The sequence below is a fragment of the Neophocaena asiaeorientalis genome, unplaced genomic scaffold (genome assembly GCF_003031525.2).
Source record: "Neophocaena asiaeorientalis asiaeorientalis breed wild unplaced genomic scaffold, Neophocaena_asiaeorientalis_V1.1 scaffold86, whole genome shotgun sequence".
In the NCBI taxonomy this organism is placed as follows: domain Eukaryota; kingdom Metazoa; phylum Chordata; class Mammalia; order Artiodactyla; family Phocoenidae; genus Neophocaena; species Neophocaena asiaeorientalis.
Genome location: NW_020175039.1, coordinates 6,234,355 through 6,262,165, shown reverse-complemented (window position 1 = coordinate 6,262,165; position 27,811 = coordinate 6,234,355). Strand labels below are relative to the sequence as shown.

Genomic DNA, 27,811 nt, shown 5'->3' with positions numbered 1-27,811 from the left:
CCACTGTGTCCCTCCACAGTCCCAGAGGCATTTCTCCCTGGCAGTTCCAAACCAGGCCTGCACTCTGGCCTCATCCCCACAGCACCCCACTCCCACCCCCTGCTGTTGTCAGATGACCTTCAACTGAGCTCTGCGCGAATAATACTCCACATCTGGAGCGGCACAGCCAGGCAGTGCCGAGGCCCAGAAGGGTTTGAGCCCAGTGAGATTAGGAAAGAGAAGCCGATGCAAGGAAGGCAAAGAGCTAAGCAGAGCCTGGGCTGGGAGGGCAGACAGCAGGGACACTGTTCTGGGTCCAAAGACAGCTAAGAGTCACAAGCACTTTTGCATACTTTTTTTTGCATACTTTATTTCATTCCATCGATGACCCTGAACGGTGGCGGGGGGCGGGGATATGTGTCAGCACAGAGAAAGCCTTTGGAGCATCCAATGCAACCCCTCTCTTTGACGGAGAGGGAAACTGAGGTTCAGAAAGAGGGCAGGGACTGGCCCATTGTCATACAGCAAACGGGTGTTGGAGGAGAAAAGGCCAGGAGACCTGAGCGAGATTCCAGTATCCAAGCTGGGTACCGCACAGGTGTGCAGATGCCTCCAACTGCCTGGGTCCTGTGGCACCCGTGCCGCCTCCCCCGGACTCCCACCCGCATCAGCGTCACCACAGGCACCTCCACACCAGCCAGTCGGATGGTGCCCACAGGGGCCCTCCGTGACGCACCCCACGCGCAAACGCCCACACAGGCACCTGCACGCAGGCAGGCGCCTCCCTCTCCAGGCTCCAGGGCCCCGCCTGCCTCCTGCAATGGGCTGGGGAACAAGAGAGACCTCTGAAGGGAAGAAAGGCAGGGAGAGGGCAGGGAGGGACAAATTCCAAATCAGCCCAGCTGGGATCGGTCTGAAGCAGGCCTCTCTCCACAGCCCACAACACACAGAAGTCCTGCCCCATCCATGCTTTTCCGGAAACCTGATTGGGGGAGAGAGGGAAGAGCGGGGGACGCGGAGAGAAGGCAGAAAAGCAGAGTCAGCGAAGGAGACTGGAAGTGGGACAGGCCACCTGAACGTGAGCAACTGCCCAGGTGTCTGGACTCTTGTGGGTCACGCCATCCTTCCCCCTGCCTCCAGCCAAAGGGTACCTGACTAGGGACCAGGCGGGTGGAAGGAGATGCCATTCCCTGGTTCTGTAAGCCCCAGGACAACAGGCACCTGGCCAGGCCTAGAAACAGGCAAGATGTCCTTTTATGGGTTTTTCCAAGGACTTAAGTCTCAAGATTGAAATAGAAGGCCCCGCATCTCATGAAGTCATGAAAGGACCTCATGACTCACTTCCTCCCAGTTCAGCTTCGGCCTCGGGACGTGGCCCCTTCCTCATCATTACCTAATGGCCCAGCACCCATGGGGGCTACCAGCATACTTGGGTCTCAAGCAAGCTGCAGCGGGAGCTGAGGAAAGAGGGGAGAGGTGGGGCTGGCAGGAATGGACTGTCACTCACCACCAGTTCATGGCTGGATGGAGGAATGCAGGGAGCAGCCACCTGTGGGAGGAACAGAGAAAGGGCAAGGTTAGCATCTTAATCCCCATAGAAAACCAGGGCCTCCTGAGATCATTCCGCTCCCCGCCACCCCGTGCTGGACACCCCTTCCTTCAGTTCACAAACACCGACACTCTCCAGCGGGAGGACTATGGAGCAACACGGAAAGCTGCTTCGGCAATAACACTCAGGGGTTGGGGGAAGCGGCAGAAGGCAAAAGTGAAATGCAAGTCCCATTTTTTAAACTCCGTAAAAAAATATACGGAAAAACTGGAGGTCAAAGCACCAGGGTTAAGGTAATAAGAATAAATTTTTTTTTCTTTGCTCTATGTTCTAAATTTTCTACAATATGGTAAGATTTGTTTTAATTTTTTCAAAAACCGTGTTTAAGACCTCCAGAAAAGGAAGAGTCACCTCCTCCATTCTCCCAAATGCCAAGGTACCTCAGCCAAAGGTCACAGCTGCAGACAACTGGCAAAGTTTCCCAGACCGTGCAGGGAAACAGGCTGGGGAAGGGCCTGTCGACTCTTCCGAAGGCGGCCACGAGGCTAATAGATGTGGAAGGCCTTGAAGAGTGCAAGCACCCTCGGTGGGTGAGCTATGACTATCAACATCCTCGGCTTCTTCTCTAATGGGGGAGGGGGTGGCCATGTGGCCGCAAGATGGAGGGAGAGGGCAGGGAGGGGGCTGGTCTGCTCCCTACCTGAGATAACACTCCCTCCCCAGGGGCCGGGCAGCCAAACCACTACCCTGACAATTAGCAGGGGCCTTTATCAGAGACTCAATGTGTTCCTTTCTTCTAGCTGGGACACGTTTTTCTTGGAGCTCATACCTCAACCTTGGCTCCAATTCCTGACCCAAACACCAGGCAGGGGGCCCACAGAGGGGACGGCGGGGGAAGCTCTCCCCAACCCCGCCACCCCCCGCTCCGGGCATGAGGGTGTCTGGACATAAGCCGTGGATCGCCAAAGAGTGGGGGGCTGCCTCCTCATACAGTAGGCAACCCGGGCCCCCGCCCCAGCCGACAGCCCGGGCTTCAGCTGGCTGTTCACAGAGGCCTCACCCTCAGCTGGGCCCTTCCTTCACCTGACCCTGTTCTAGCATCTGACCAGCCCCAGGGATCACCCCGGCTTGACATACCCGCCTAGAAGGGAACCATACCTGTGGGACAGTGTGCCCCGGGCTCTGGAAGGGGTGGAGAGGCTGGGAGTTAGCATCCCTGGGTTCTTGACCCAGCCACACCGCAGGCTCCCTGCCCACCTCATTCTCCAGCAAAGAAGCCTGAGCTGAACCTCAGTACCTATCACCCTGTCCTCAGCATTACTCTAGGACTTGAGAGAACCACATATGAAGCCAAAAAAAAAAAAAAGGAACAATATCTAACATATATAATGCATACTGAATGGGCACAGGTATTATTATCAATGCCTTACCCATGTTAACTCATGTAATCCTTTCAACAACCCAATAAGGTAGGTACTATTATACCTCCGTTTGAGGTGCAGGGGGCACAGAGAAGTTAAACAACTTGTCCAAGGTCACACAGCTGATCAGTGGCCAAGGGTGGGGTAGAGGATGCCAGAAGAACAGGCCAGAAGGGCAGGAAAGTCCGGAGGTGGTTGCAGCCTTCAGGGCACCCTGCCCACCCGACAAGGTCTCAGCCACGGGGACACTGCTATCCCCTAGGCACCTTGAGGGCAGGAGTCCCGCATCCAGCAGTGGCCTCCTGCCTGTCTCCTCCTGCCCCCAGCCCCAAATCCCACTCTGAGGCTCGTAGGTTTCAACCTCATGGGGCCAGGCTCCCAGCGTCTCCTGTCCCCACTCCTCCTATCACCCATGGGCCCTCAAGCCGGGGTGGGAGCGGGTCGATCCACAGAGCAGCACGCCCTGATCTGCTCCTTTCCTTGGAACTAGAGCTGGGATGAGGCTGGGAACCTAAATGTGGGATCAGCTGCAAGAGGAGGGCATGCTGCTGGCTACCGCCACGGCCTCCCAGCCACGGGCCAGCATGGGCCAGCCATGTCCTCCACCACCGTCTCCACCTGCAATCCACGAGAGTGGGTGTCTAGTCTCCATTCGGGACTGGGATTTGGGGAAGTGAGAGAGGGCGTTACGGACACATTTTTGAGGCAAGGGCAGGATGGACAGGTGTCCTCTGAGACAAGAGGGAGAGCTACTACCCCAGCACCACCCCAAGGCAGTGGAAAAAATGGGACCTGAGCCCAGGTCCCTCCCCTGTCCCCGCCGAGGACTGAGATCTGAGGGGCAGCTGAGGACCCCCAGTCCGAGGGCCTGATGCCTGGGTGCCCCTCATGGCCTGCTGCCCCCCAGTGGCCTCCTCCACCCACCACCCACAGCTGTGCATTCCAGGACAGCTGGCCAGCCAGCCCACTAACTTTGTTGTGTGTTTCAGTGTTTCTTGTCTCTTTTTTTTTTTTTTTAAGCAGAGAAATGTTTCCTTAAAAGGCTCTCTCCTTCCCTCCGGCACCCTGGCCCCTGGCCACCCTCTCAGGAGCCTGGAATGTGCCAGGCAGAGCCAGGGCCCCCTGCCACTCTGGCCCGTGCCCTGTGGCCAGCAGTGACCGCTCCTACTGGCCCTGGGGACCCCAGCTAGGAAGCCTCCCTCTGCAGAGGGGGCAGACGCTGGGATGCCAACCATTTGCCTCCCCAGGGCTGGCAGTGTAGGATTTCAGGGCTCAGGCCCAGGAAGTCGGCCTCAGGTAAGCCTCCTCCCCGGGTCTCCCTCCACTACGCATCAGCACCCAGGTCAGCCTTTCCATTCTGAAAACTATAACAGCAATAAAAGTAGCAGCAACATCAAATACTTCCATCGCACTTGCTACAGGGCAGGCCCTGTGCTTTGTACTTGGCGTAAATTAACTCACTCCATTCTCACAACCACCCTGAGCATCTGTTTTATGGATGAGGAGACCAAGGCACAGAGGTTAATCAACTGTCCAGCAGAGAAGGCAGGATGCAGACCCAGCAGTCTGGCTCCAGACAGAGATATGCTCCTGCCCTCTCTGCTGTGTCAACTCTCCTGTAAACACGTATTTCCACAGAGCCATACACAACGAGAGTGGTAACAGGAAGCTTATGGGATGTGCCTATGTGTCTGTTACTGTCCTAAGCCCTTTCCCTGGACTCATTTGATCCTAATAGAAAGTGTATGGGTTGGGACTTCCCTGGTGGTCCAGTGGTTAAGACTCCACACTCCCAATGCAGGGGGCCCGGGTTCGATCCCTGGTCAGGGAACTAGATCCCACATGCCGCAACTAAAAGATCCCGCATGCGGCAACGAAGGTCCCGCGTGCTGCAACTAAGACCCGGCACAGCCAAATAAATAAATATACATTTTTTAAATGTATGGGTTATACATTTGGGTTATTATCTCCATTTCACAGAGGAAGAAACGAAGGCACAGAAAGGGTAACAACTTGCCCAAGGCCACTGCAGCAGAACAGTACGGCTCCGCAATTAGAGAGCCGGGGATGCCGGGATGTGAGTGTTAGCAGGCCCGATCGAGGCCAATGCCTGGCATTCATCAGCCCCCCACCACTAATATTTTCTCAATTTCAAAGGTCCCCAGGCACAGTGCCAACAACAGGGCACAGCCTCGGAGACTCCCCCAGGACAGGAGGGTCTAAAGCACCAGTCAGCAGGCAGCCCAAGCAAAGAGCTCTCTGCACAGCCTGGCCCCTGCCCTTCTCCCCACCATCATTCTGTGCCCATCCCCCTCGTCCAGGACCCAAAGCCACACGCAAGGGGTAGGTTCCTCTCAGTCCTTGGGACACACCTGGCTCTGTTCTTCCCCAGGGGCTCTGTTTATACTGTTCCCTCTGCCTAGATGTTCTTAGCCCAGCTCCCTGCATAGCTGGGTCCTTCCTCTCCTTCTGGCTTTGGCTTAAATGCCACCACCCCAGAGAGAGGCCCTCTCCGAGTCCCTTAAGTTACACACACACACACACACACACACACACACACACACACAGAGAGAGAGAGAGAGATTACACAGAGATATTCTCTCTCCTGAACTCCTATGTCTTCCTTCACAGACCTAATTACAATTTGTAATAATAGATGTGTTTATTTTCTTGTCTATAATCTGTTTCCCCCTCTAGAAATCAAATGCCATGAGGGCAGGGAGCATGTCTTGTTCATCACGCTGGTCCCAGCACACAGTAGGTACACACAAAAGATTTGTGGAAAGATGAAAGAAACTCAAGTTCTGAGGAAAGGAAGCACCTGTCACCACCAGTGGTAAAATCACTGCCATTTGTTAAGCACCTACTATGAGCAGGGGAGTTAATCCTACCATATGCCTATGTCTCTGAGACCCTCCAACACTGCAGAGTCAGTAATATTGCTCCCATTTTACAGATGAAGAAATGGAGGCTCGAAGAAAGAGGTCATAACACTTATCCAGGGTCAATCAGCTGGCAAGGGGAGAGCTGTAGGTGAAAACCCAACCCGCCTCCCACTGCCCCCATCACCTCACTACCTGACGAGTGGCAGGGCCTGGTCCCCAACTGGGTGACACTCCCATCCTCCAGTCTCAGGATTGGTTACATGAAATCCCAGCCCTCCAGAGAGGCTTCCCACACCCACATCCACCTGGCCCCCAGGACTGGAGGACAGCCTTGGTCTCAGCCTAAACTAGAACCACTTGAGCCTCTGAATGGAGCATTTCATATAATCCTGAGCAAAAAAGGGTTTTTCCCCCTATGTCTTGCTAGTCCCTTTTTTTTAATGCACATAAAAATAAAATGCACATAACATAAAATTTACCATTTTAACCATTTCTAAGTGTAACTCCGTGGCACTGAGTACTCTAACAATACTGTATAATCATCTCCACTATCCATTTCCAGAACATTTTAATTATCCCAAACAGAAACCCGACACCCATTAGACAATAATTCCCCTGTCTCCCCTAATAACCTCTAATCTACTTTCTGTCTCTATGAATATGCCTATTCTAGGTATCTCATACAAAAGGAATCATACAATATTTGCCTTTTCGTCTCTGGCTTTTTTCGCTAAATGTTATGAGCTGAATTGTATACCCCAAAATTCTTGTGTTGACGTCCTAACCCCCAATACCTCAGAATACGACTGAATACAACACTTGGGTTGTTTCCAGAGAAGTTCTTGCTGACACCTGCTACACGTCCCCGTCCCAACAACTGCAGGCACCCACCTCAAATGACACCAGAAGATACATGGAAAGGAAGGAAACTGGGGTTTGCAGAGCACCCACTCTTTGCCTATAAAGAGGTAACTAAGTTAAAATGAGGCCATTAAGGTGGGCCCTAATCCAATATGACTGGTGTCCTTACAAAAAGAGATCAGGACCCACAGAGAGTCACTAGGGGTACACGCACAAAGGGAGGACCCTGTGAGGACACAAGGAGGAGGTGGCCGTCTACAAGCCAAGGAGAGAGACCTCAGAGGAAACCAAACCTGCCAGCACCTTGATCTTGGACCTCCAGCCTCCAGAATTGTGAGAAAATTAATTTCTGTTGTTTAAAGCACTGAGTGTGTGGTATTTTGTTATGGTAGACCCAGCAAAGTAACATGCTTAGCATAATGTTTTCAAGAATCATTCATGTTGTAGCATGTATCAGAGTTGCATTGCATTTTGAGGCTGAATACTATTCCATCGCATGAATATACCACATTGTGTTTATCCATCCATCTGTTGATGGACACTTGGGCTGTTTCCAGAGAAGTTCTTGCTGACACCTGCTACATGTCCCTGTCCCAACAACTCCAGGCACCCACCTCGAATGACACCAGAAGATACGTGGAAAGGAAGGAAACTGGGGTTTGCAGAGGACCCACCCTTGGCCACTGAGCTGGCTGCTTTATATACGTTATTTTATTTAATCTTGTTGACAAGTTTTTGAGGTAAATAGGCTCAGAGAATTTAAGCAACTTGCCCAAAGCCGAACAGCTAGAAGTAGTAGTATTGGCAGAAGTATAAATGGTAGTTGCCAGTTTTCTGCACACTCGCTGTGTACCTGGCACGGTTCTAAGCCCTTGTGTGCGTTACCCCTTCACCCTTCATGACCCCCCTGAGGTAGGTTATTAGCATCCTCATCTTACAGGATCTCAGGCAGCCCTTCAACAATCCTGTGAGATCCAAGATGGCACATCTATCAAGTGACGGTGCCAGGACTGATACCTGAATCAGCCTGACTCCAATACCTGCTCTTCCCAGCACGCCACACTGTCCCCACGGCCGGATGAGGCCCCCACTTGTGAGAGCACAGAGAGAGCTCAGGGCGCCCAGGCAGGCTCCACGGAGGAGGCGTACCCGAGCCAGTCCTCGAGGACGCATTGCTTCTGTTTGTCTACTGTGTGTCTCACCGACTCCCCCGCAAGCCCCATGAGGGCAGGAAGCACATGGGTCATTTGCATCGAGAAGCTCTGGGGCTCTGCTCAGAGCCTGGAGCTCACTAGGTCCATGGATAAGGTTTTGAAGGTGGAGATGGGAAAAGGGCTTTTCAGGTGGAAATAACCACACAAACAAGGCATGGAGGTGGGAAGGCTTCCCATGTCAAAAGAATCCCCTTTGGCTGGGACACAGAGTGGGGGAAGGGAAGAGACAGCACCGAGGGGCACGTGTTAGGAGATGAGGGAGGCAGACTGGCCAAAAAGTCTCTTTCCAGGCTGGACGATGGGCAACTCTGAATGCCCAGCAGAGGAGTTAAGACTTTTAGCTGCCAGCACTGGGGAGCCACTGAAGGTGCCTGAGTAGGAGAGGGACCAGGGGGAGGTGAAGGGTAGGGAGCTTAAGGCAAGCAGGAAATGTGCAGTAACACTAATAGTAATGGGGGAAGAAGCAAGGGGGGAAGAGCCCCAAAGCCTAGAGACAAGGGGCCATCAGGCACCCTGAAACCTACAGGTCCTCATCCCCACCTCATTTGAACCGACGCTCCCTCCAACCTCTACTTCTCTCCCCCACCCAAAACATGGGAGGGCACCAGTCCCCTTCCTGCCCTTCACAGAGCCAGGGATCCTGCCCTCAGCTCTGTCTGCTGCTCGCCCTCGGGGACCCACTTGAGGAACCCGTAACCAGGACGCAGCCATCCTCTGAGCCCTGGCCACTCAGGAGACACCAGAGGGGTCAAGAATGATGGAGACAATGATCCCAGGGGGATCCAGCCCGCATGCCCCATGACTGAGGACACAGCCAGATGACTCCCCGTCTGTGGACAGCCCAGCACCTCAGAGGTCACATTATGAGTCCAGTGGGCTCCATCAAGAAACACCCAGTCGGCCCCTGCCAGTGAGGCAACGGCAGGCTGGGAGGCCCAGCCTAGTGGACCAGGGCGTGGCTTGGAAGCCAGGGTGAGCAGTGCACCCCTCCAGGACCCGAGGGTGCTCACAGTCAGGCAGCTACGAAATGCCCTGGCCATGGGGGTGGGGGGCGGGGACTGGGCCAGTACAAGGCCCTGGGGTGAAAGGGGCAGAGCCCCAGCATGGCTTGAAGACACTGGCCTCCCAGACTGAGCCTCAAGCCCTGGGCAGGGGAGTCCCGGGGAGGAAGGGGCCACTGCCCTGGCTCTATCTCCTCCCCAGGCCTGCGCCCTCCCCTCCAGGCCACCCATCCTCACCAGAGCTTGGTGCCGACCTGCTCGGCTGTTTCCTTCCCTTATATAGAGTTCTGCTTGGGACCGGGAAAGGAACTGCGTCAAGTTCCTGGAGGCAAGAAGGGGCCTGTTCCCAGGGACACCTTGAGCTGAGGGGCGGGGAGCCATGCCCCAGCCCAGAGTCCCCTCCGGGGCCAGGGAGCCGGCCAGGGGCGAGGAGGGGGCCTGGCCCTTTCCCCAAAGCCAGCAGTCTCTGACTCAGAACCCAAGCAGACAAGACACAGGGACGACCCAGACAGCCGACGCTGGTCACTGCCCCCAGAGCCCCAGTCCCACCCCCTCCCCCAAATCCTCCTCCACCAGGCTCCTCTTGGACCCACTGGCCCAGTCAACCCGCCCCTGCAGCTCCAGCAGCTCTCCGGTAGCCCAGCCCTCCGTCTCATCTCGGGAGCCTTTCCTCAGGCCCCACTCACTGGCCGCCCCAGCTTCTGCCAGCCTCCAGGCCCTGTAACACACTCAAGATGAGGCTCTCCAGAGAGAGAAGTTTCTAGCCACACCCACACACAGCGGCCCGGACCTGCACAGCCCAACGCCATCCAAGGGGAAGGCCGGGTGTGCCCGACCCTCTTGAGCCCACTGGACTGTGATATTTCAGAGCAGATATTTCCCAAGAAGGTCCTGACAGCAGCAAAGCAGGTGGGGCAGGCCTAGCAGCAGGCCCTGCCCTCTGCAGCCGGTCCCCTTCAGAGCTGACCCGAAGGATGGCATAAGATAGCGCCCAGATCGCCGGATGCCTAGCTGGTGGCAGAACAGCTTTTCTGAAGATCTGCCCGCCCTGGAACCCAAGCTGGGGCCCCAAGGGCCCAGCTCAGGGGCCACACTGGCCCACACCCAAAGTCAGTGACCCTGGGAGGGCTGAGGTTCCACGCCAGGCCAGACTTCTCACGAGCAGAAAATCAGAGATGAGTCCAGCAAACGGGTACCAAGTGCCTCCTATGCGCCAGGCCCTGGGAGCACAAGAGGGGAGCCAGGGGTCGGCAGTGACAAGCGTGGGGCATGCGGGGCCACAGGCACAGCTGGGCCCAGGGCTTGATGCTGGCCAGCATCCTGCACTCACAGCCCTGCCCCCACTCTGCCTCCTCCTGGGCTCCCTCGTGGCTACTGACAACCACCCAACTTCCGGGCCACCAAAGGTTGTTCAGCCCGAACCTGAGGGTTGGCTGCACTCCTCCTACACCGCCCCGCAACCAAGCCTGGTCAACTCTTCCACCCAAATATCTCTCCAAGCCACCCCCTCACCCCTAGTCTCTTTAATCATGGAGATTCTTACAATGGCCTCCTGACACAGGCCTCCCTGCCCTCAGTCCAGTCCTCTAAGCCACTCTCGCTCGGCAGCCAGAGAACTATTTCTACAAGGCATAGCCGTTAATGCCACTCTTCTGCCTGAAGTCCTTCCATGGCTCCCGGCTCCATGGGATGAAGTCCAGATGCCCTAATATGGTCCTCACGGCCCTTCGAGACCTGGCTGTGTCTCTCTCTCCAGTCCCATTCCTCACCTCTCTGCCTCGAAGCCCATGCTCCAGCCAGAGAACGCCACTGTCAAGTCTGTTTGGGTTTTTTCCATATGGTACACTGTGAGGTAGGGGTTACCAGCCTATTTTACAGATGGGGAAACGAGGTTCTGAGAGGTAATGTGCTTAGCCTGAGGCCATACAACCAGTAGGTAATGGAACCAGAGTTCCGACCTGGTGGCACCCCAAGCCTCAGCTCTGCCCAGGACCATAGCACCTTGCCCAGTCGGGGGTCAAAGGTAGAGATTCATGGGGGACATAGCCTCTGAGGTGGGTGGGCCGGGGAGATGTCTGGGCCAGGGGTGGGGGTGGGGGATGGCAGAAGAAGAGACCAAAGTGAAAAGAGGCTCTGAGCTGGGGTCAGGAGCAGAGGAGTGAGGTTACCGAGAGCAGTACAAGGGGATATAAGAAGACTGAGGAGAAATCAGCCACCACTGAGGGACCCAGCCTGGAAGACTCAGAGGAAGCAGGGCCTCTGTTATATAAGTGGAGGCACTGAACAGGGAGTTGGAGATGCAGACTTCAAGGTTACCCTCTAAGATCTAAAGAGCAGGGAAAACCCCAGCCCTTCCTCCCTGCCTGGAGAAGGGCCATTTGTTCTAAAGCAGGTGAGTTGGATGACACGGCCTCCAGCAGAGAAAACATCGCTTCTAGGAAGCTCCTAGAAGAATCTGGTGAAGGAAAGGGCTGCGGTCTGTGGTCAAGGTTCTAGTGGAACTGGGGACAGAGGGGAGGTGATGGGCACAGAAGCAAGACCAAGCATTCCTTCAACAACAGTGACTGAGGGCCCTTCGGTGCCACTTTCCCAGCTATGGAGACAGAGAGGAGTAAGAGTGGCCTGGTCCAGGAGGGGAACCTGTGGCCCAGTGGAGGAGACACGCATGTAAACAGAGAATTATAAAGAGCTCAGTAACTGCTATAACGGAGGTATGAAGAGGGCTATTACTTCACTGGGATTCAAGTCCATCTGTGTTTCCAGAAATTACACCCAGAGGGAGACTGCCCCATCCTCTCACTCCCCATGAGGGTTTCTGACCTTAGATGAAAACTTTAAGCCTTTGACCCTAAGCTGTGCTAAAACAGTAAGGCAGGAAGGATGCATGGGAAACAAATTTAAGAGCAAGGGGGAAACCCAAGAAGCCAGAGGGTTCCGGATCTGCCAAGGAGCACACCAGGGGCCCTGGTGGAGGAGGCTGGGGCAGGGGGGGTGGAGGAGAAGACGGGCTGAGCGAGGCCCCAGACTGAGAATTCCAGGGCTAGGGGCCACCCTCAAACCCACACAGACATCAGAGGTTCCTCTTGCTTTCTTAAACTCGGCCACAGTCAGCTCTCAGGGCAGGGCAATGGCCTGCAGCTCTCTCTCCCTTCCACATCTGCAAGAGGCCTTGCAAACCACAGGTGTTCACGGCTCTGTTTCCTAATCTCAAAGATACCATTGATTGTCTGGGGCACCATCAACTGGACAAGAGCTTTTGAAGAGGAAATGCTACCCGAAATGTATTGTACACTTCAACCGTAAGATGCATTCCAAGTTCAGAAATATTAAATGGGGGGAGGCGGGACGAAGACACCTTGGATTTGAAGAAATTCCCTAAAGTTTTTTTGGTTCTTCAGCCTCCCTATGCTGCCTGCATCACTGCCCTATGCCGATGCTATCAGGAAAGCCTTCCTGATGCCTACCTACCTCCTTTTTTAAAGATTTAAGGCTTGCCAAAAGAAAAGCAAACAGGAGAAAACTTCTGTATTCTCAAAGTCCATATGTGCTCTTGAGTTCCCTAGACCCCTAAAGGTCATTTTGTCTCATCACCTGACTCCAAACCGCTCTGAACCTTTAACCCAAACGTGGTAACTGGGAGCGGGTTCAATTCTGATAGATCAAAACACCTTCTGCTTGTGGACCCTCATTTCCAAATTCCTGAACACACTGAGGGATCATGAGTTTCCAACCAAAAGACAAGAGATAGGATTAGAAAAGCCCTGGACTCGGTTAGGCCTGGGCTCAAATACCCATTTGCCATAGACCGGCTATTGAGACCTTATTGAACCTCCCCGAGTCTCAGTTTCCTCATCTGTAAACTGGGGATAATGAGACCTACTTTGCAGAGTGGTTGGGAGGACAAAATAAAGTTGACTGAGATGACATGCGTAAAAATGTCTGGAACATAGCACATGCTTGGGAAACGTTAGCTCCCTTCTATTTGAGCCGGATGCAGTTCTTGCACCTCTCCATGCCTCAGCGCCTTCATTTACAGGGTCGCAAACTGTACGGGGCATACTATGTGCATTTGATGTGTCTCAACTCATGTAATCCTCACTTGAACGCTGTGAGGTAGGTTCTGTTCATATGCCCACTTTACAGAGGAAAAAACTGAGGAACAATAACAGAATGAGAGGAAGGTCCTGTCTGCCTTAAGTCAGAGCTCGGAGCAGTATAATACAATGCAAAAGATTCCCATCAAAGCAATTCACCTTTTTTTCTTTGGAGCTTTTGACTCTTATGTGGCCTAAGCTTCAATTATCTGAAAATTCACTCATGTAGAAAACTCCTGGGCCACAGATGGCAACGACAGGAGGAGTTATTGTGACTGTTCGGCACAATTAGCACCTGTCAAGGGCTGGTGTTCTGGAACCCCATCTGTTCTGATGGACTGCACCAGGAGCCCCAGGAACAGGAGGTCCCCAGGGTAGGGCAGGGCAAGCCCAGCTCCATGGAGCTCCTTTAAATCCATCTATGGCTGAGTTGCAGGAAGCCCCCTCTCGATCCCAATTAGCCAGCCGCAGGGACTTGAAGCCAGGCCAGCACTGAAGGCCAGCGGAGGCCTGGCTGTCACCGGCATTGTTCAGCTCCATCTGACGCATATCCACCCCTCTGCAATGTTTCCTTGTTCCCCGGGAGGCCCTCCAAGATGCACACATCCGAAACCAGGTCTGGAGGGAAGAGGGGGTGGAGGGAGAGGCAACGGAAGACCTGGCTTTATCTGGCTGGGAAAACAGGCAGATTTTAACTGGACAGGAGAAAGAGCTCACATCAGATAGAGGCCCAGTGACCCAGAGACATGGCACACACACAGCTCAGACGCCCTGAGGCACACGCAGAGCGTGTGCGCGCACACACCCACCACAGGACCACTGCCAGGTGCAGATGCAAAGTCACTCCCTGGCGCTCCCTCCCCGCCCCGCCCCAAGCAGATCCGCACAGATGGGAACACAGCAGCATGGCCAGCACACCTACTAGCAGGGGCAGTCTGCATGGCCCTGAGCTCAGCTGATTTCAGAAAGCCAGAGGCGGAAATGACCCATGTGGGCAGACAGTGGATAGGGGAGAGCATGAACCAGCAGAGGTGGGGGATGTGAGGTGCCCACAGGAGCCTGACCACCCACTGCAGCCGGACAAGTGACAAATTCCCCTTGGACTCGCCCGGGCCACCTGAGCCTTGCCCATCCTTCTGCTAGAGCAGGTGAGGGGGTAAGGCACACAGACGGAAGCTGGGTAGGAGGTGGCAGAAACAGGACGGCATGTGCACAAACGATGGGGCAGATCTAACTGGAGGATAAGCATCCTGAAAATTATGGGAAGAAGGCGTGGAAGCAGGAATTTTAGAGGTGGAGGTGGTGAGGAGAAGCAAAACAGAGTCTAGGGTTTGTGGGACAACCATTTTATTTGAATACCTACCGTGTACTGTGTACTTCAGACATAGTACCGCATTTAACCCGTTCAACAATATGCACGACAGGCAATACTCCCTTTTTCCAGATGAGGCCACTGAAACTCAACAAGAAAAGTAAGTTGCCCAAGACCACTCGGTTATGAGCAGTTGAGCTGGGACTCAAACCCAGGACAGCCAGAATACAAAATCTATACTCGTTCAGGCAATCCAAGTCACTAGGGCGCTTAGAGGACAAAACAGGGCAGCTATGGGGCCGAGGGGGTGTGGAGGTATAGATGGGGGGAGGGGCTGGGGCTGGACTCCCAACTCCTAAGGAGGGCAGTGGCAGCAAAGCTCAGGCTGCCGCCGTGACTCAGTGGCTTGGCCTCCAGGGAACATTTCCGGAGCCCCACCAGACAGCTCTGTACAGTCTAAGAGCCACCTACCCGGCAGAGACACTGAGCCATTACTCACAACTGTTACTCACTCCTCTCTGCACGTCCACTGCTGAGCACATCACTTACTCCCACTCCGTCCCCTAAGCGTGGCCAAGGGGGAGCTGGCAGATCTGCCCAGTTCCCTCTCTCACTTCACCAGCTCAAATCCTGCCAGCACATCCCCACCTGAGTCACTGGGACAGAGACCCAGAAATTCTGGCCCATTCAACTCTGACAGCTGTTGCCCTCCGCTCTGTTCTAAGAAATGGAGCTGGAGGAGAGGTCACTGAGCAAAGAATCTTCCAGTCCCAGGGCTGGAAAGGACCTCCTCAGCATCTCAGCAGGCTTCCCAGTAGATGCGTAAAGACGCTCCAGGGCCCCCACGTCCATGGTGGACAACTCTTCCAAGAGCCCCAAGAGCAAGAGCCTCCCTGTTCAGAAAGATCCATGGACTTGCAGAATTTCATCACTGATTAGAATGCAAAAACTCTCCTAACTCCACCTTCTCATCTCACAAACGAGGAAACTGAAGCCCAGAGAGGGGAAGTGCTTTTCCCAAGGTCACTCAGTGCCAAAGGGGGACTAGAAACAGGCCACCTAAGCCCTGCTGCCACCAGTCCCTCCAGCTAATCCCCTCCCCCTGCCCCAAGTCAGGGAAGAGCACTGAAGTCTACCCTCACTCTCCCGTTGTTGCAAAGCAGCTGCTCATGCCACAACACTGGCGGTGGCAGAGCTGAAGGCGAGCTGAAGAGGGAAGAAAGGAGTTGCAGCCAGATGATGGTTCGTAGAGAGTAATCACTTTCTAACAGTGAAGGGGCATCAGAAACAGTCTGCCCAGGAAGCAGGGAGATGGACCACAGGCCTTCTGAAGGCCCTGGAGCTAAAAGGCCAGGCCCTCTGGCAAGAGATGATGGAAGGAATTCCTGGGGTCCCAGCTGGGGACTAGGGAGAGTCCTGGCCTCCTCTCTGCTCACCTCTCCTCCCCCACCCCTCGCCCTGGCTCGCCCCTGTCTCCCAGGGCTCCAGCCTGGAATCCAGGCCTGGCTGCTGCCTCCGCTCCCACGCTCAGCTCGGCTCAGCTGGCCACAGCAGAGGCAGCACCATGTGTGGTGTCCGAGGAGGTAGCTCATAAGGCACCGAGGACTCTTCAAAGCCTCCCTCTATCGCTAGCGCTCTCCCACCCCGCTCTGGGCAGCTGCTCTCATCCCTGCCAAGAAGTCCCTGCCCAGCTCTCTCCCTCTGCATCCACAACGGTAATAACAATAGCAGTAATAATAACCAAAGGTCATGCGGTATGTCCAGAAGACACGGTTCTTTCTGGTTCCCACATTTTACAGCTGAATAAACTCGAGCACCGGCAGGTTAGGTAAGTTGCCGACAGTCACACAGCCTGCGAGAGGTGGGGTCAGGATTCAAACCCAGGCAGCGTGGCTGCAGAGTCTGTGATCGTGACCCCCCGTGCCACACTGCCCTTGTGATAGGACCTCACTCCGGGAAGTTAAAGCTCCTGAAATCTCCGCTCCCTCATCCATGCAGTTGCTGAGCACCTGGCCTCTGCAACGCTCAACATTCCTCTTGGCTACGGATGGGCAGCCCCCGTCCAGACACTAACCAGGCCACTTACAGTCAGGCTGGGCACCCCCTGCCTCCGCACAGACCAGGGGACACCCTTGTTCATGCATTCATTCGACAAATAGTAAGCACCTAATGGGTGCCGGGCAGGTGCTGAAGGACAGCCCCCCAAAGGAGTCCCTTGATTCCTTAGAAATGGGAGCTGCCCGCAGTCTACCCTCATTTCCGCCTGCTGCGGTCGTCCATCCCTTCATGTGTGAAGCCTTGTCAAGGAGGGCTCTCTTCTGTCCTGCAAGATCTTCCAGGAAGGAGATCTCAGTGCATCTCCAGGCTCCTGATCCAGGAGAGGAGGACAGCACGTGGTAAGGAAGCCCAGAGGCGCGAAGTGACTCAGGAGAGGGTTTCCCAGCCCGGGGACTCCAGGAGATTGGACTTGTGGCCTGTCCCCGGTCTCCCTGGCTCAGTACAGCCTTCACAGCTACCCAAATCACCTTCCTAAATAAAACCCTCTTTGTGTTTCTCCTACGTGAAGGCCCTCTGCTGCTTCCCTCTCCCAGAAAATCCCCCACAGCCGGACCCCAAGCAACACCTCCAGGCTCCCACAAAGCCAGCCTTTCCCACACAAACCACTTTCTGTGGGCTTGGCCTGTGGCAGACACTGAGCTTCACAAGTAGGCACTTCACAAGTACAATCTCATTTCATCCCACCATAACTCTATAAGATTGCATATTAACCCCATTTTACAGATGCAGACACTGAGGCTCAGCCCAAGGTCACACAGCTAGTAAGCAGCAGAGGTGGGAGGGACACCTAAGCCTGTCCAACTCTGACACAGGCCTGGAGTCATTATTTTATCCATCGTTACATGCGTGCCACTGCGCCTTCGTGCGTGCCTTCCCCTGTGCCTGAAGAAGACTTTGTCCCTTCTCCTTCCTGCCGAACTCCTTCTCAACCTTCAAAACCCATCTCAAATGGCACCTCTTCTCCAAAGTCTTCTCCATTCCACCAGCTCATGTGCACTCCTTCTTGCTTGATGCCCCCACTGCATGTTGCAGAAACCCTCTGTCTACTCCCCTTTGTTTCCTACTAGACCATGTCTCCTTGGCCTTCCCAGCCCCACACATACCCCTGGCACCTTGCGTGGTAGAGGGTAGATGCCCAAAAAGGCTTTTAAGTGTGCCCAGCTGCACTCAGCCGCTGCCACACAGCCCTGACAGTGGGTGTCCGGGCACTGCCCCAGCCCAAGGAGCTGACCCCCAATCCCAAGCAGGCATCCAGTGCCCCCTAGTCACAGCCAACACCCCAGCCCATGTCACCCTGGGTGGGGGCAACTCCCCGTGCTTCCCCCTTCCTGGCCTGGTGGCCCCTCTCTGCTCTACCAGCCTGGCGTTTCTGGGAGTCTCAGCTGGTGATTAGGGCCCTAATCAGCAGGACTTCCTGCCAGCGACTGCCAGAGGTGGGGGGGCAGGGTGGGGAGGGAAGCAAGGTCAATGCAAGGTGAAGTTCACAGCCTGGGACCGGGGGAGGCTCCGGCAGGGAAATGGACTCGCAGATTCTTCCAGCCCAGCGTCTCTCCAGCCCTCCATCCTACAGGTGAGGACATCAGGCCCAGCAAGGGAAGGGATTGGTCCAGAGTCCAGGGACAGAGCCCGAGCCCTGCTCTCCCACTGCCCTAGGCCACAGGGACCCCAGGGCAGAAACCCTCCCTTATGCGTCCCCTGAAGCCCTCTGTCTGCCCCTGGGCAACGCCCCGCTAGCAACAAGCCCCATGCTGAACCCACAGGCTGCTCCGCATAAAGGGTTGTCGGAGACCAGTTGACTACTCAGGTCTGGTCAAGGTCAAGGGTCAAAGGTAAGCCCCTCCTCTAGATGGGCAATGGCCTAGCAATGGGGCAGAGGTGAGCAGGGGCTGAGGAAGGGAGGCGAGATAGGGTCGGGCTGAGCTCAGGAACCCTTTGCAGCTGTCATCACCATCAGCCCAAGTCCATTCTTTCTCCAAAAAAAAAAGCTTAATGCCTTTTACAGTTGCAATTGGGCGGACCAGGGGTCCGGAAATGGAGCTCACACCCCCAACCCGGAGCAACCTCAGCCTTCCTGGGTGGGAACCAGGGCTAGGTGGAGGGTGTAGCTTGGTAGGCCTTGAGGGCTGACCCCTACTAACGAGGAACATCAGGGGCACCAGAAAGCAGAGGACCCCAGAGAGGCCTCAGATGGTGAGGGAGTGTAGCCAGGAGCCTGCCCGTGCCACCACGGGGTCAAAGCTCCCAGCTCAGAGGCATGCAGGAAAGGCTGGGCATGGTTCTCCCCCACCTCCTACCAATAAGGGACTAAACTAAAGTTGCAGCAAGAGGGATGCAGGTTAGGACTTCCCTGGTGGCACAGTGGTTAAGAATCCACCTGCCAATGCAGGGCACACGGGTTCAGGCCCTGGTCCGGGAAGATCCCACATGCCGCGGAGCAACGAAGCCCGTGCGCCACAACTACTGAGCCTGCGCTCTGCAGCCAACGAGCCACAACTACTGAGCCTACGAACCACAGCTACTGAAGCCCACGCGCCTAGAGCCTGTGCTCCTCAACAAGAGAAACCACCACAATGAGAAGCCCTAGCACCGCAACGAAGAGTAGCCCCTGCTTGCCGCAACTAGAGAAAGCCTGCACGCAACAACGAAGACCCAACACAGCCAAAAATAAAAAGAAATTTAAAAGAGGGATGCAGGTTAGACTTCAGAGAGACCTAGAGGGTATAAGACACAGCAACTTGCAGCATTATTTGGGGAATCTCACTTTCAAATATAGTTGCTACCCCTATGGGTATAGTCCATGGTCAAGAGTAGCTTGCCCAGAGGTCAAGAGTGGCCTGCCTGGAGGCCAGGCCACATCCTTGCTGGGCCTGGGAGTCTCTGATTCGGTGACTCTCATCAAGGAATGGATGGGATCCAAGAAGGGGAGCCTGGGCTGGTTTATAAGAATGCACCTTGTTTACGGTGATGGCAGCTTTCTCAGAGTTCTCCATAAACACAGCTCCCTGGGCAGAGAAGGCCTCGAGAGGTCCCCTTATCTCCCCACCAGCCCCCAGTCACAGAGAGAGACAGAGTTGGAGGCGGGGAGGACGTCTCTTCTCTGGGCTCTGATGCTAGGACCCCTTGGGGGAAAATGATGCCAACATCTCCTCCACTCTCTGGTCCCGTAAGCCTCCCTATCTTAGGGGTGGAACAACCACAGCAAGAGAGAAAAGGGCCAACCCAGAGTTGGGCTCCTGGAAGGACACCACCACCACCACCACCATCACCAGTAATAATTATAATAATAGCAATAATAATAATAATTGCTAACATTTATTGAGCACTTACTATGTGCCAGGCACTGTTCAAAGTGTTTTCAGTGAACTAACTCATCTGATCCTCACAGCCACACTATGAGGCAGAAATTATTATTAAAACTGTCAAGGGCATTATGCTAGGCGAAATAAGACAGGGAAAGACAAATACTGTATATCACTTATATGTGGAATCTAAAAAATAACAAAAAAAGAAGCAGACTCACAGATAGAGAGAACAAACTAGTGGTTACCAGTGGCAGGGCGGGGGTGGGGGCATATAAGGGTAGGGAAGTGGAAGGTACAAACTATTGGTTGTACAAACTGTTAGGCTACAAGGATGTACTGTACAACACAGGGAATCTAGCCAATATTTTGTAATAACTGTACATGGAACGTAACCTTTAAAAATTGCATTAAAGGATAAAATTTTTTTAAAAATTTGTAAACTGTCTAAAACTCTCACCCGGCTGCCCCTCATTAGTCAGTTGGTTCGTGCTAAGCAGCACTGTGCCAGGCACAGCAAGGATCACCAGGGAGGCAAGTGGCACAGGCATGCCCTCAAGGGGCGTGTGATCCATCTAGAAGACAGGTGAGCACATAGGAAGCTTGCAAGGGCTAGGAAAACTGAGGGGTCCCATATTCTCTGCTGGAGAAGGCCTAGGAAGTCTCCTGGGGGCCCTGACCTAGGCCTGGGACCCTCGCCCCATAATGGCAGAAAGACAGGATTCCACTCGGGCCCTCCTGTAGCCCCTCATGCGCCATCAGCTCCCCAGGACACAGCCCTTCTGGGCCAGTCCCTCTCTGCTTCCTGGAACACCCAGGCCTGAGCTACAGGCTTGCAGCCCTAAAAAGGCAGGGATTAGAGAGCCCAGACTAACCCTGGAGGACGGACTAGGACTGGCAGCGCCAGGGACGGCCTTGGGCCCACCTACCACCCCCCACCCCACAGACACCGACCACCCTCCCTGCGGAAACCGAGGTGTGGACAAGTAGGAAGATGGCCAAGGTCACCAAGCTGGCTAGAGGCAGGCCAGGGACCCAGCTGCACCTCCTGCGGCCCCGCCCCCAACCATGGGAAAGTGTTTCAGGTGATTGGCGAGAAGGAAGGAGGGGAGGGCTGCATGTGACCATGCATAATAGAGGGGGCACCCGAGGGGGGGTGGCATGGCCCACAGGACTGGCAGCCCTGCCCCCCGCCACCACCCTCGTTCCAGCTTGCTGGTGCCCACACCTCTGCACGCCTAATAGCTTTGGAAGCCAAGACCGGGGCCATGGGCGGACGGTGCTGGGGACAAAAGTCCCTCCAGCCTCCCCAAATCCCTCCCTCCCTCCCGCAGCACCAACCCATTTCTGATTCGCTTTTTTTCAGAGTCGAGTAACTGGGAGAGCTTTCCTCTGCCCCGCTTCGATACATATCCCTCAACTGGGCCTCGGTTTCCCTTTCTGGGGTGAAAGAGACTCAAGGCCCCAGAAATAAGTCAAGAAGCCGGAGCAGCTGCACCTGAAACCCTTTGCCGGCCACCCCAGCTCCGACCCTGACTTCTCCAGGCTCAAGGGCACACTCAGCATCTCACCTTCCTGCCCCTCCCACTGGGTCCCTGTCAGACCAGAGGAGGAAGCATCCTAACTGAGCAGCTTCATCTGATCCCAAGGTACTGAAGTTAGACATCAGAAGGGACTTCATCCTCGGCTGAAACCAGGACCCTACTCCTTCACTCTCTCCACTAAGGAGAAAAGGGCTCCCAGGGCATCCAGAGAGGAGGGGCTGCAGAGAGAGGCAGGCTGGGACATCCAGTGTGGGTCCAGAGCCCACCCCAGAAGCCCACCTTGACACTCCATCAAGGGAAACTCAAGTCTCCCAGGGTTTGATGCTCAGAAATCTTGAACCCCACCCCTACCCTGCCTCTCCTCTCTGCCCTCAAGTCCCCCCACCCCAACCTTGGAAAACAGGTCTGGAGAGGCCAGTGGCGGGGAGCAGGTGGCTGGCTCCTCCCACACTCCAGAGAGGCACTAGAACTACGCCCTTGGCTGGCACCCCCAGCAGTTAGTTACACAAACCACCTCTAGCGGCCCTGACTACCCTGTATTATTTTACAAATTCGGAAACCAAGGCTCAGAGAAGTGCAGCCCCTGTGTTTTTCCCATCTCAGATCTTGGCTCCGCTGCCTACCATTTCCAGGCAGGCTGGGGAGGCCCCTTTTGGGGGGCAAACTGGACAGGGGCTCAAGCTGCCCACCTTCATAGCACACACCCCTCCTTGCCTACTGCCCCCAGTTAGCACCTCAGGGCGGGATGTGGGCTCTAACTGCAGGGGAGCAGGGCTCCCCTCCATCCTACACCGTGCCCTGGGCCCACAGGTCTGCTCCAGCCCTTGTGGGGTTAACCAGCCGGGCAAGGCAAGTAGTGGGACAAGAGGAATCGGAAGAAACTCAAAATCCTGGCAGGAAGCAGACCTGGTGGGGCAGTGAGCTATGGGTGTGAGGGCAGAGCGTCAGGCTCTCTGTTCCCCAAACGTTGGCAGGGCGCAAAAGGACCCTGAGAGGTCCTGCCTGTGCCCACACCCCAGGCCAGAGGCCACTGCCTTCCTGCTCCCTGATCCGGGTGTCAGAGAATTCCCCGACTCTAAGAATCCCAGGACCTCAGCATCCCAAGAGACCTTCAAGGTCATCCCTTCTAACCACATCCCAACTCAGGAATCCTTCCAAGCTGCTGTCCAGTTCTGTCTGAACTCCCCACCCCCAGACGGGAAGCTCACTACCTTACAAGGCAGCCCTTTCTCCTGCTGACCCGCCAGGCTTGTTAGGAAGCCCTTCGTTAAACCAAGCTGAGCTTCCTTCACCAAACTAAAATCCATTCTGCCCCTTTGCTTCCTACTCTTACTTCAGTAGAAACAGGGCACTGAGAGTTCCCAAACTCCAAAGCTTCAGCCACAGTCCATCAGCAATGAGAAGATGGTCACCAAAGAGTAACCTCCTCTCTGAACTCCTATGCACCCCACCCCGGCCCCCCTCCAACCTGGCCACCAGCTCCCTGTGTTTACAGTTCTGGGCACCGCAGCCCCCATGGGAGATTCTGAACTGGGGCTTTGAGGGAAGTGAAGGATGAAGCATGGGATGAGGGATCAGGAAGGAGAGCCAGAAGGGTTCAAGGCCAAGGATTTGGAAGCAGAGGTTCCCAGGTTGCCTCCACCACCACCCAAGAATTCTCAGCTCAAAGTTCTGGCTCCCAGTCCCATTAGACTGGCTGAGAGACCCTCCTAGGCCCTGGCCCACTGTCTCCACTCCCTGCCCTCTGCGGGCAGCAGAGTCAAGGCCAACCCCACGCTGCGATCCCAGCACCGATCCCGTTGAGAGCTGTCCCAGCCAGCTCCCCACTCCAGAGCCAGGTCCAGGTCCTCCCTCCTACTCTCCTAGGCCAGAGGGGTCAGGGCAGAGGGTGCCTTAGCCTTAGCAAGCTTTGAGGTCCTGGGGGAGAGCGAGGGTGGGGGAGACTGGAGTAGCCGCCAGCTGGCAGGGGTGGGAGCAACTTAAGGCCAAGTGTGAGCCACAGTGGTCCCCACCCGACCCAGGCAGCTGCAGGAAGGGGCCCAGCAGAGACGCGAGGAAAAAGCGTACTCCCCCCACACCCTCCCAAACCCCTGGCTTGGCTCTACCACAGGCAAGGAACGCTGGGGCTCCCAGAAGAGAAGCCCCTGTCCCCAAAGGCTCTAGAACCCTCACCTCCAGCTGCCCCTCTAAGCCTCACTCCACGACCGCCTGTTCTGCCCTCCCCAAGCCAGTTCCTCCCCTACCCAGCACCCATCCCGTCCCCTAACCCCATCCCACCCCCCTGCAGGGAGCCCAGCTCGGGAGCACAGCGGGCTTCTCTTGGTCACCCCTCGGTCACCACCCTCCCAGTTTCCTCTTCTAAGACAGTGCCCAACCTAAAAACATCTGGAGAGGCAGTCCTGGCCCTGGTCCTGAACTGAGGGTAGGGGACAGACACTGAGGTTAGCTCTGTATGGGTGCTTGGGCTTGGCAAGGGGTGGCAGGCATGAACGAGGGTCAGGGCAGGAGAGAGCGGTGGGGAGAGAGGAAGGAGCGGGGGGTGAAAGGCAGCTGCGTGTGTCTGTTCATTAACCACCTGGATTAGCTATTTCTACCCAGAGGGGTGAGAAGGGAGTCGGAGCTGCTGGCTGGGGGAGGGCGGCAGGGGGCACTCATGCCAGGCTGTGTCCATGGGCAAGGGAGCACGGACCCACGCTGAGGAGGGTGAAGTGGGAAACCTTTTTGAACCTGCCAGACCCTCATTCGCAGACGTGGCTGCCCCTGGGAGACGAGGCGTGGAAGCAAGAAGAGCCCCAAGGAGGAAGAAGGTGCCCAGTAACAGCTCCCGCCCGTGGCAGGGCAAGAAATGGAGAGGAAAAACTGCCCACGCCTGTGTCGCGGTCCTCGCCCCCAGGCAGCCCTGCGACAGCAGGCAGGCAAGGGAAGGGACCCTGGAGACTAAATGCCCCAACCTCCCCACTGCCTTGGTCAATGTGTCCCTCCCCACTCGTCCCTGCTGGCCTCGGTCTCAAGCAGCCACTGACACCAGCAACTTCCCCAGCAAACAAAACTCCTTGTGACTGGTCTCTCTCCAAGCAGGGACAACCGCGCCCCAGACATCCCTGCCAGAACCAGACACTGACGGCGGCAGGGGGCTGACATGTTGGCCTGGAGGGGCTACCTAGCCCAGAGGCACGTGAGCAGGCAGACTGACCTCCCCCCTCCTCTAATTTATGCCCCACTGGTGGTCCTGACAGCACCAGTGCCGGCAGCCCGCCACACACACACACACACACACACACATACACACACACACACACGCACACCCCACACTCACCTTTCTGGCAGAGGAGCCACTGGGTGGGATGGGTGTCTGGGCTCACAGGACGGGGGGGTGGCGGTGGGCAGTGATGGGGCAGCAGCTGTGGCTGGCAAGAAGCTGGTTGCCAAGAGGAGGGCGTGAGTGAGCCTTGTGTCCAGGCAGGGAGCTGGCACAGGGGGCAGAGCTGGTCCCAGGGCCCCTACTGGGAACTGAGCAAGGGCGCAGCTCGCCAGGCTCCCTCCCCTGGCAGTGGAGGCGGGCGGGCTGTCAGCGCACCGCCTCCTCCTTCCCCCTTCCCGGAGCCGGCCAGCAGTCTGCCCGCCGCCTCCTTTAACCCCTGAAGCACTCGGCCAGGGCATTCACGTCCAGCTCCCAGCTCGGCCAGCTGGGCGGCAGGGCCCGTATGCCTGCGGCAAGGCATGCCAAGAAGGGTGCCCCCCCTTCGGCCGCCAGCCCAGCAGCCTCCCAGGGGACCTGAAGCGAGGGACAGAGGGCTTTCTGGGCAGAGGGGGCAGGATGCCAAGAGGTCCAGGACCCCATGGAAGAGACACAGCTACAGAGAAATGGCCCAAGGGCTACTGGGTGGAGAAGGATGGTTGGTGAGACAATAATAATAATAGCAACTCCCAACTTTTGTAAACCGCTCTGCCTTATGCTGTTTCCAACTCATTTTGTGACTGGAGACCTAAAATCTCATTTCTGAACCTGTTTTTTTTGTTTGTTTTTTTTTTCTGTCAAATGTGGGATAACAATCCTGGCTTTTTTCTCTGGGCTGAGTTAGGACATTTGTGACTGTATATTCAAAAATGATTTGAATTGACTCTCATTAATGAAATGCATGCTTCAATTCTCTTTGAAATACATCCAAAAATAAAAATAAGACGGATTGATGGAGGGAGAGATAGAAATTTGATAAAGCAAATGTAGCAACGTGTTTATTACAGAATCAGGGAGATTACCATATTATCCTTTCAACTTTTCGATATGCAAAAAAATTTTTACAATTAAAAATATTGGGGGAAATGTGATTTGAAGTTTGGGGTACCATCAAATGATAAAAGAAGCAGATAGGATTATTCTGAGGGGAAGGAAAAAGTCATTTGCTGCATACCTATTTGTACGCCTGGCACTTAAAGAATATTCTCTCTCTCTCACTTAATCTTCGAATCTCCCTTGTTATTTTAGCTGAAGAAAGTGACCCTGGAGCGGTTAGCTGACTTGTCCAAGACCACACAGGATGGTATAGAGCAGGAACTCGGATCCTACGGGCTGGCTCCAGAGACAAGCTCCCCACCACTCAGCCCTCCAGAGATTCAAAGGTCCTTCTCTTGGCCACCTGGGCCACCCTCCTGTGAGGTCCTGGGTCAGTGGCCTGCATCTCTGAGCCTCCTCAGTTTCCCCTGCTGGCCGATGAGTTTGGATCCAAAGGTCTTCAGAGATCTTTTCTGGTTCTAGTGCTCACTGATTTTATGAATCCAGCCAAACCCTTCCCCAGGCTTCAATTTTCCAAAGAGTAAAGTGATAGGGGAGCCCCCGGGAGGAACAAACAGCCTCAGGAAAGATTTGGTGGCATCTGGGGCCAGCGTCACAGAGATGGTCAGCACGTGAGAGGGCTGCTCCCCAACCCCCCCCTCGCAATCCGTGACAGTGAAGCCCAGGAGGACGGAGATGGGGAGAGAGGCACCTCCTCAGGACCTTACGTGGGGACGGCAGAGACGGAGGCCTCATTGCATCCACCCCCTGCCTCCAGAGCAAGATGACCTCGTCCCCTCCCAGATGGGAAGAGTCGGTGGGCAGTGATGGGGCAGCAGCTGTGGCTGGCCTCCCAGAGTCCCAAATTCCAGCATCTCAGAACCTACCAACCTTGACAGTGTCCTCAATCTGTAAGTACGTGGGAACTGACCAGAGATGGGAAAGACCTGGTCCCATAGAACGTGCCTTTGAGATTGTGTAGGAAAACCTGGCCCAGGCCTCCTGGGGCCCCTGCCCAGCCCTCACTGCCCCAACTCTGAGACAAAGTTGTCTCCAAATAGCCTTATCCTGCCTAACCCTCACACCCCCTGCGGACCAGGGGCTGCTCAGGGGCTTGGGTCAGCCCTGGTCAGGGGAGGGAAGTGACAGTAGTCCATGTCAGCCATCTAGGCTCTTCTAGAGGTAGATAGGGGGGTCTGGTATAAAAGTGGAACCCTCGGGGCTTCCCTGACGGTCCAGTGGTTAAGACTCTGTGCTTCCAGTGCAGGGGGCGTGGGTTCAATCCCTGGTCAGGGAGCTAAGATCCCACATGCCATGCCGTGCGGCCAAAAAATTTTTTTTAATTTAAAAATTAAAATAAGAAAATAAAAGTGGAACCCTCTCCCAGGTCACAGAAGAGCAGAAGTGCCATCCTCCCCGTCACCTCCTTCCAACCCACACCTACTATCATCCTGCTTGACATCAGGTAGTCCCTAGCTCCCCACAACCTACCGTATCCAGTCCCAGCTCTGCAGCATGACATTCGAGACCCTCTGTGGTGCAGCCCTGCCCTTTGAGCCTTGCCATCACATCACTCAGGGCTCAGTTCAAAAGCCACATTCCCTATGGATCCTTCTCCAGCTATTTGGTAGGTACTGACCCCTCTGCTGAATACCCGAGGCTCTCGCTCAAATGCTAATGCTGTGACATACACTTGTTGGGTGCACTCCTGTATCTTCCAGTAGTTGAGCAAAGATCTACTTGTCTTTTTCTTTCTCCTTTCCAACTTTGTCCAGTGCCTAGCACAACGCTGACACCTAGTAGATTCTCAATAAATGTGTAATGAACAAGTGAACAATGGAGAGATGAATGGATGATGAGTTAAAAATTGAATGAAAGGGCTCTTTTAAACGCTTAATTCTGCACAAGGCTGTACCAAGATAACTGTATGCAGACTTCTTTTATCACAGACAGAAATCCTGAGTATGCTAAGACATGGGGACCGTCAGACTGATACACAGATGTCCCAGGAGCATCCCACCCACCCCAGGGCTGCAGCAGACGCAGGGGGCTCTGAGAAACACCGTCCTCCAGCCGCTCTCATCCCCCACTCCACCATCATTCCCTCTGTCCCAGCCTTCCTGCTCCAACACCTGGGTACAGAACCATGAATTCAGCAAATCTCTGAAAACCACACAGAGAGGAAGTCAAGAAACTAGAGGCTTTCAAAGAAGAGCAGCCGTTCCCTTTATTTCCAAGAGCTGTCCCACAGCCGATCTCACACTCACACACACACACACACACACACACACACACACACACACACACACACACACAGCGTC

The 27,811-nt window shown here is 55.1% G+C and overlaps 1 protein-coding gene across 7 annotated transcripts in view; it reads right to left on the bottom strand.

Annotated features, from left to right (window-relative positions):
* Positions 1-27,811, bottom strand: part of TNS1 (tensin 1) — a 207,197-nt gene that overhangs the window by 114,602 nt on the left and 64,784 nt on the right. For 5 of the 7 annotated variants that reach the window (XM_024763297.1, XM_024763300.1, XM_024763304.1 and 2 more), the window contains exon 4: positions 1,487-1,528. In XM_024763297.1, coding sequence (XP_024619065.1) covers positions 1,487-1,528 — 42 coding nt within the window. Of the gene's footprint in view, positions 1-1,486; positions 1,529-14,367; positions 14,458-24,533; positions 24,750-27,811 lie in introns of those variants that run through there. The other 2 variants (XM_024763302.1, XM_024763301.1) reach the window with 2 other exon arrangements.